At 53.5% G+C, this 8,844-nt stretch overlaps 1 protein-coding gene across 1 annotated transcript; it reads right to left on the bottom strand.

The window, feature by feature from the left end:
- Positions 1-251: 251 nt before the first annotated feature.
- CATSPER2 (cation channel sperm associated 2) lies at positions 252-7,230 on the bottom strand. The gene is made up of 13 exons (XM_085301598.1): positions 7,219-7,230; positions 6,991-7,150; positions 5,695-5,868; positions 5,131-5,199; positions 4,415-4,584; positions 3,658-3,813; positions 3,216-3,340; positions 2,350-2,528; positions 1,728-1,827; positions 1,556-1,609; positions 1,163-1,278; positions 783-944; positions 252-283 (listed from the first exon to the last, which is right to left on the bottom strand). The coding sequence occupies exons 1-13, from the start codon at positions 7,228-7,230 to the stop codon at positions 252-254; spliced, it is 1,509 nt and encodes a 502-aa protein (XP_085157724.1).
- Positions 7,231-8,844: the final 1,614 nt, after the last annotated feature.

The following is an 8,844-nucleotide window of genomic DNA, read 5'->3' as shown; positions in this document are numbered from 1 at the left end:
CCGGGCCGGGGGGGCGGGCGCTGCCCCCGCCCGCGGAGCGCGCTGCGGCGCCCTCTGCCGGCCGGCGCTGTCGCCGCCCGCGAGGCCGCCGTGCGGCGGGACCGGCAGGGAGCAGGGCGCGGTGTGGGTTTGCGGGTGTCCGTTTCTTTAGAGACCCCGGGCGACTGCGCAAGCAGAGGGACTGGAGGCAGCGTGTTTCTGTCTCTCCCTCTASTTTTGCACTCTGTCTCGAGCCCTTCCAGTGTCGCTCCTCACTTGTCCTCCAGGTTCATCAGCGTCAGGACTGGAAGGAAGAGCAGAATGTTCTTGTGAAAGCAAAGTCTTGCAAACCAGAGCCAGTCCTACAGTGCCCAGGATGATTGCAGCAGGCAGCAGGCCCTGGTCTGCACACTTTGCTCAACTCTGGTGACCTGGTCCTCAGAGGATGGGGCTGGACAAGCACCAAGTGGGAAGCAGAAAGCAGAGCTGACCAGACTCCACAGATTGGCAGCTCAGATTAAATGGTGTGTTGCTGAAATGTCTGGAGCTACACAGCAAGGATGGCAGGACAAGGGATTCATCTGGGTGCACAAAAGGCTGAGCAGCTGGCAGACAGAATTCTGGAGAGATCAGCTCGCACCTGGACTGAGCTGTGCAGGGCATGGGAGAATGCAGTGCACTTGTGGACAGCAGTGGGGCTGGATGGAAGGAGCAACGCTGGGCTCCTGTAAGACCCTGCACTACATCCCTGCTACCGGGATGGCCATGCAGCCTGGGTCTGGCGGGAGGGAGTGCACACTAACCAGCATACTTCTGCAGCTTCTTGCGATCCTCCAGGTTATACTGCAACTGCTCCAGCAGCTCCAAGTAGCGGAAGAGGGAATCACGGGGCCAGACTACTTGTACATCTTCATTTTCATCAACCAGTCCCTGCAGGTTCTTGTGAATATATGTCTCCCAGTCCACTGTCAGAGGCAAGGCCTCAGTATTAGGGCTGGCAGAAGCCCTGTTACCCTTTCCATAAGAACAGCCCCCTATTTTGTCCTGCTTCAGCCTTCTTCCAGCCCTTTGCAAGTGGTGCTGACCCCCTCCTTTCTGTTACTTGAGAAAGAATGTGGGCTGCCTCTCTGGTCTCCCCCAGGTCTCCTGTTCATGTTCAAGGTGTGGGGGCAGCAAGACTCACAGTCCTTTGGCAGAAAGTCCTTCGTGACTTGTTCTATTGGCAGCTTAAGTTCAGAGCTCTTCTTGGACAAAATGGGGGCTTTTCTGCCCATCTCTGCCTCTAGGTCCGGTAACCTGCTGCAGGAAGGAAACCATACATGAGCACTGACCCTGACTGACCTCTAGCCATGTTCCTCCACCATCTGGCTTCTGTGTTTGGATCTGAACTACAACAAATCTAGCCTACTAACAAATCTGATTTATTTCTTAAGTGAGGAAGGGGAAGAGACTCATCAAACATGACTGGCACAGGGCTGGCTGCTTCCCCTGTTCCTGGGGGCAATCACATAGGGAGGAGCCCTGGAGCACTCTGGGTGCTACTGTTCCTGTCCAGGTCCAGGATATCCACACTCACCTGGCAGAGCCACTGAGTGAGCTCTTGAGCCCTGTCCAGGACTGGCTGTGTCTCCTGTAGAGTAAAAGCAGGGAGAGCATCACTAGCCAAAAATCTTCCTCGTTCTGCAGCATCCACATGCTGTGGGAAGCATTTTTTGACAGGGGATAGAATGGGATGTTCTCATCTCTACCTCTCTCTAATTTGCATTTTAAATAGATCCACTTGCTTCTGGGTTTCTATCTGCTGCACTTCTTCCATTAGGTCACTCCGGATGGTTTTAAAATTACTCACTGGGAAGTAAAGTGATGAGTGCTGGGAAGAGGGTCTTGGAAACACAGAGGGAAGGGGACTTGGATTTGTGGGCTTTCCCTAGGCTGTTCCGCCTGTGAGGAGTCTGCTTGGAAGGGGCTGTGTGCTGCGCCCATTGCCCATATTGTTGTTGTGTACCCTGGAGAACTTGGGAGGGTGGGAGGCTCCCCTGTTCCTACAAAGGGAGAGAAACCACAGCTGGGCACTGGTCTCCAGCTCCACATCTGTGAGAGGTCCCAGGCTGAAGTGAACAAGAGAGTCAGACACAGCACTCCTCTCCCCTTTTAATACTCTTGCCTTTTGTTGGGCCCTTGCCCCATTGGAATTAGCAGTGCTTGCTGTAGGAAAAGGCAGCACCCACCTCGCCTGTCCAAAGCCAGGTGCTGCCCTTGCGATGGAGCAGGAAGGGGCTTTGCTGGTGTTTAGACAAAAAAGTACCATGTGAGTTGTTTGGGGGGGGCATGTAGGAGGAGGCTGATGGCTGGGCCTGGCCCTGTGCTCACCCATGATGGCCACAATGATGTTCTTGAAAAGAAAGGACCCAATCAGCAGCCAGAGGATGATGTAGGTCCCGCTGATGAACTTGCTCATATTGGGGATCTTCCAGGTGTCCTGGAGCAGGTCGTACCAGTGGTCCATGGTGAAGAGAATGAAGACAGTCACCACAGCATTGGAAAAGCTGCTGCAGATGGAGAACGGCTCTGTCACGTGTGCTCTCTGTGTTCTCCTGTCCATCAGCTGTGTAAGCTGGGGCAGGGTGAAGCACATCTCAGAAATGCCTGGCTTCCATCAAAGTGCAAGTGCAGTGTGCCCTACCTTGTGTGCCCCACTATCCTGCTGCCTGGCTGCTCCAGGCTTTGCGTAGTCTGGGTGCAGGAGAGTCTGCACAAGTATTTTAGGGTACAAGTGTTACATGCTACCAAATGGGGTGCTAGGCATGGCAGGGCGCTAGCAGACCATCAGAGATCTCACGGGGGCTGGAAGCTGTCCTTGCAGTGGAAGCCAGAGCACAAGATAGAAGTTGTGAGGTTTTCCCCTTGGCCCACAGAGTACTGGTTTCCCTTTCCAGCATTACACTTCCCTGCACCCACCTGCACCCTGCATGCACATGGTAGCTCCCGCCAGCACTTTGGGCAGCCTGAACTGCAGCATCAACCCTGTCTCCCTATACACACTGCTAGAGCACAGGTCATGCTGGGGAGGAAACAGCCAAGATGTGTGGCACTAGGATGGTACCAGCGCCTGGCATCARTATTGCACACCCTGTCACACATTGGGGAGGGCAGCTGTGGGAGCCCAGGACAGCAGGCAGAGAAGACCTTGCAAGGTGGAGGTGGGGCACCAAGCCTGCATGACAGAGGCACTTTACCTGAAGTAGTCCTTGTAGTTTCGATCTGCATAGTGTGAATGGGTGTAGTTCTCAAAGAAGAAGACACCAGAGACAGCAAAAACGTAGAAAAAAACAAGCAGGAACAGGAGGATGTAGGTCATGGCCTGTGTTGGGGTAGAGGCAAGGCTGTCAGGACAGGCAGTGTTGGCACTTAGCAGGGAAGGGCAGAACATGAGGGCGCTGCTGCACGGGGGGACAGCGGCTGCTACTAGGTGCTAGGAGTCCGCCTCGAGCATTTGGGCTCTGGGGAGTACTGGGGTCAGGAAATGGATAGCAGCGAGTGAAGGCAGGTGTTGGCTGTGCGGTAGGATATAGGCATGGCAGATGCTCTGCTGGGAAACGAGCTGCGATAAGGGGGAGCTAGGCAGTAGATACGTGGCACAGCAGTGGCTTTCCCATCATCACTGTATCCTAGGCCCACCTTCAGGGCCTTTGCTATGGCCATGATGATCAGCCGGACCTGCTGGAACCTGCAGAATAGCTTTAAGGAACGGAGGATGCGGAAGACGCGGCGGATTCTCCTGGAGACAGACTCCTCTGCGATGTGGAGCAGGTACAAGAACTCGGGGATGAGTGACTGCAGCCAGGACATAGTGTGGAGGTCTCAGACCTGATAACCAGGCCAAGGCAGCCCTCTGCCCCCACAGCCACCCCATGATGCAGCAATCCATCTTCCCAAACTACAGGGGATCTGGCAGCCCCAAGCTGTGGTGAAAGCCCCTGACACAGAGAACAGAGAAAGAAGGGTCTGCACCAACTGTCCAGAAACCATGAGTCAGACCGAAAAGACCAACATCAGCTCCATGAGTGTCCATGTTGTCTAGTTTTGCCCAGGGGGTAGCCCCATTTTCCAACCTCCAATTTTTTGCACCAATGAAAGTGGATCTCTTGTAAGCTGGTGACCCTGGAGGCAAGTGCTGGGGAGGGCTCAGATAGCTGGAGAGCTGGCAGAGTGGCACTGAGTTGAGCAGAGCAGGAGAGTATGGCATGAGTCTGAGCTGCCCCAAGCGTGCAGCAGGCAGGTTGCTGGCAGAAGCAGCCAGAGACTATCTGTGGGATTTCCAGAAGAGCAAGGGACTCCCCCCCACCCCACGTTGTACCCTGGCTCTGGGGCAGGGAACTGATACCACCTCCAGGCACTCACGGTGCTTCTCTGGGGCTTGCCCAAGGCTTCTTACCACAAAGGTGATAGTGCAGTCAAAGATGTTCCACCCGCTCTTCCAATAGCCCCTGAAGTTGACCAGCCAGTTCAGCACAACATCAATGATGAAAATGATAGCAATGACCCAGACTGCTACCTCCAGAGCAGTGGTGATGTTGTGGCTCACACTGGCCTTCTTCATCAGTTCTGGGGAGCATAGGGGACAGCTGTTGACACTCAGCTCTCAGCAAGAAGGAACAGGTTACAGGGCGAGGGCAGGAGGGAGGCTGCTGAAAGGGGAAACAAATGGTGAGACAGAAATGCTGTACTAAACAGCGTCATAAGAAGTACAACTGAGCTGCCAGCCTGGCTATGATGGGAGGGAGTGCTCGGAGGCTGAGCTTTAAGGGCAAAGGCTTGTAGGATGGCCTGCTTTGAGGCACTAGGTCCTCAGAAGGATGGGATGGGACACAGCAGGATGGGAGGCTACTGCTTTGTACTGGCTGCAGGCAGGGAAGGTGAGTATCTAAAATTAACCATTAATACAAATTCAGCCCCTAGTGCTGGCTCTCATGGGCATGTCTTACCAAACCGCCAGGCACAGAGCATCCCTTGGCAGCAGCCCTAAGCCCACTGCTATGGTACATCATCAGATCCAGCAAACCCTTTTGCACAGGGARGGCTAAGCTGGGGAGATTCAGACCCGGGCTGGGCTGGCACTGGGCAGCAAGGAGGAGAGGCATTCCTGCTCACCACTTTTGAYCATCAGGACAAGTGTGTTCAGGAAGATCAGGAAGATGATGAAGCTTCTGAAGACTGTGCCTGAGGTCTGTAATTGAGGAAAACTTGGGACACTAATTGCCTGTCAAACTCCATGGACAGAGGCATTCCAAACGGGACTCAGAGATGCACTGTGGGACATACTGCTCCATGAACAAGCTTGGGCTTTGTCTTAGTCCCCTGGCAGCAGAGTTCTGCCTTTTACAGGAGACATGCCAAGCACTGGAAAAGCTGCAAAGCAGTCCCCATAAAAAGCTGTTTGACAACAGCTGCTCACCTGAGAAAGGCATGCTAGTATGGCTTGGGCTTCAGTGCTTCAGCCCTTCAGCACTAATTCATTCACACTGTCTCTGCTCATCCATCACTGGGCAAAGATTGTCCAGGCTGCCAGTACACACAGCCTCTCTCCCAGTAGGAAGCCAGTTTGATCCATCCCATTCCCAGAGCTTTCCCTTCCACTCTTACTTAGAGGGAGTCTGTCCTGTGGGTCAGCACTGCCCGCTACTGCACGGTCATTAGGCTGGCTGTGGAGGATACTGCGCAGGAGCCAGGATGCCCACAGGGCGAGGGGAGGCCAGCGGCTGCTGCGGACCTCAATGCGGCTACGCAGGTGTTTTTCTGGGGTGATGAGGGTCTTCCTGATGGGACTGATGTTGAAACGGACCAGCTGGTTATGATCACTGAGCATCAGCTTCCTCTGCTTCCTGGGATCTGTGTAGAGACTAAGCAACTCCTAAGGGAATCTGCCTTCTCTTGTGACTGGCAGGGGTAGTAGGCATGCTGCTGGAGGGATGAACTAAGAACTGGTGGCACTGGAGAAGATCTGGCCAAGCAGCACCCTCCAAACAGAAGCAGATGAGGTGCTGCAACACTAGAGAAGGAAAAAGCAGACTTTGCTGTGCAGTTTAGTAGGCTGTGTCCAAATCGCCTTGAGAGGCAGGGCATCCATGATGTGGAGCTACCTCAGACAACTACACACAGCTAGGATCAGGCTGGGCTGTGAACCTGCCTTAAAATCAAGTCATGTATAACCTTCAGCAGCTGTCATGGGATCATATAGCAGAGCTAGGATCAGGACTCAGGAGCTAAACCGTCCCTGTGTTAATCCAAGCTTCCACTGAAAGCACTTCATGCTTGGCTACCTTGTTCACTCTGCTCTACGTACAGCATTGGCCATGCCTGTTACTGGCTACTAAACTGGGATGTGCAGGAACATTAAGACGTGCTTTTCTGCACTGATGCCATCAGTGAAGGATGCAAAAGCACAGGCACAGAGTGTATTTTGGAAGTAGAAACAACTTCATCTCGCCTCACTCCAGCTCCTGTTTGACAAATTACCGGACAATAGCTGTGTCTCCTCCTCCTGCTCTAGATGAGACCAAAGGATGGGTACAGCTGGAAAAAAACATTCAGGCTAGGCTAACTTACCATGCTGCAGCAGTATCTACCCAAACAGAGGTATGAGAGGGGATAGATCTTAATCTGTTTCTTATAAACCTGCCACAGAGAAGTGGAGCAGCTGTTGGCAAGGTGTGAGAGCTTGGCAGAACTGAAAGGCCCTGGATATTTAGATTATTGCCATAAACCCTTCCTTTGGAGGGGGAAATGGTAGTTGACAATTGCATGTGACTGGGGCAAGGGGGGTCATTTCTACATGCTCCCAGGAGCCCTTCACTGACTTTCTGCCATTCTCCCATTCTGCCAAGGTCTCCTACAGAGCTTCTTACCCACACCCTTGGGGAATGATGTAGAGGGCAGGCAGCAAGGTGAACAGTGAGACAAGCATCTGTGCTACCCATTCACTGCCAGCCTGGCAGACAGGTCTCTGGTTACCAAGGAAATCCTTGATGTTGTGTCGGGGGATCGCTTGGCTCAGGCCCTGGAGGTGATCCATAAGGTAGAACATGCAGACCAGCTTGGAGCGAATGGCCTCAGCCCGGGGAAGCAGCTTCATTGGGGAACATCTAACGTCTCCGCAAGCATCCTCTGTGCTCTGAAACAGAGAGGAAGAGCAGCAGCGTGGAAAGCACCCGTGCTGGCTGTGCCCAGTGGGAGCCTCACCTGAGGATTCATGGCTCAGGTGCTTCTCCGCACTGCCTTTGTGCTCAGACTCTTGGCGGGGCATGGCAGAACACGGGTTGACCTCACAGTGTGGAACACAGGTGGAGCTTCTTTGGAACAGCCACTGTAGTTAACGCAGGTCAGCATGGAGGAGCCTGCCCAGTTATAGCTGGGGTGTCCAGTGCTGTGCGTACAGTGCTGGCAGCACTAGACACCCGCTCCCACTCCCTGGCCATCCTCCCAAGCCTGACTCAGGCACTGTGAGTGCTGGGCCTGGGCCAGTGGGCTCACCTGCCTGTGGGGGCCTGCTCTGCAGCAGGATTTGCAGTACAACTGCTTCACACCCACTGGCCAAGGATGGTCACATCCAAATGCACACCTTATTTCCCGGGGCTCTTTGCTGTCAGGTTGGACAAGGGCTCCCCCGCAGCCTTCTCTGCCATGTCCCACACTCCCTCGTGCCACTGCCTGCCTCTGGCTGCTGTGGCTCTGTCGGTGCCACAGTATTCATGACATTACATTACTGAGATCAAACTCAAGAGGAATTCCTGGTTCCTCTGGCAGTAGCTAATCCATTTTCAAACCACTAACAGCCAATGTGGTGTGAACACCCTCTGGGCTGCAGTATGGACAGCTGGGTGTCCAGATGGGTATTTCCTACTTCTTTTTTCCTTCATATTCCTAAATTTTTGTTAATCTATTCTGATTTTGGATCCTGTAGGAGTAATTTCTGTAAGGCAATAAAAAATAACAGGTAATTATTTTGTTTCTCTAAGAGGAAAGATCCTCTGCAAGTTTTTCAGTCCTGCAGTTTTGAAATAGCATCTCTGAAGTCTTGTTCTTGGAGGACTCTAGAGAACTAGTAATTTCTCCTCTGTTTTTGGAGAAAGAATATGGTAGTAAAGATTTGGAGCATCTCTAGAAGCAGGAAACATTAGCTGTGCCAACTTTATGCAGGTCTTGTGCTGTATTGCTCACAAGGAAACACCACAGGACTATGGCATTATTGGGACGTGGTTGAGTGCACCTGCTCGCAGCTAGGCAGTGATGATTGGCACTTCAGCGGTATTAAAGGATGCAATCAGATCAGGCAGTCAAACGGCAAAGGTTATCAGTGAAGGCCAGTGGATTAAGACAAGCCTGGTGCTGGGTGTGGCTATACACGGACGACTGCAAGCCCAGGAAATGCAGCCCTGCTTTCTAGCGCCGTGGGAAGGATCCTGTAGAAGGATGCAAGTGCAGGCGTGTAAGAGCGATAGTGAAAGCAGAGGCTGAAGCAGTTGTGAGAGCCCTCTCCCATGGCTGCGCTGCCGGTCTGCCGTGCTGGAAATGCATTTGCAGAGTGCTCTGAGCAGAAACAACTCCAGTACCTTGTGCACATGCTACCTCCAGACTAACGATGTATTTTAAATCAGTGATGGCTGTGGCAGGGTTTCTAACGAGCAGGTAGCGATGATGAAGTGAATCAACCCCCTTAGAGGTTGGCAGCCACTTAACAGCACGTGGCTCCCCCCAGTCCGTGCCTGTACGGCCCTTACCCGAGCCCAGGAGGGCTACGCGCACCCGGCGGGCCTGGCCCAGCGGCACCGGGTACCGCGGGGCCGGGCTGTGCCATGGGGTTACCGT

This window comes from Rhea americana, unplaced genomic scaffold (assembly GCF_003343005.1).
Source record: "Rhea americana isolate MKP2758 unplaced genomic scaffold, rheAme1 scaffold_178, whole genome shotgun sequence".
Taxonomy (NCBI): Eukaryota; Metazoa; Chordata; class Aves; order Rheiformes; family Rheidae; genus Rhea; species Rhea americana.
The sequence above is the reverse complement of the archived record's forward strand: the minus strand, read 5'-3'. Positions and strand labels throughout refer to the sequence as shown.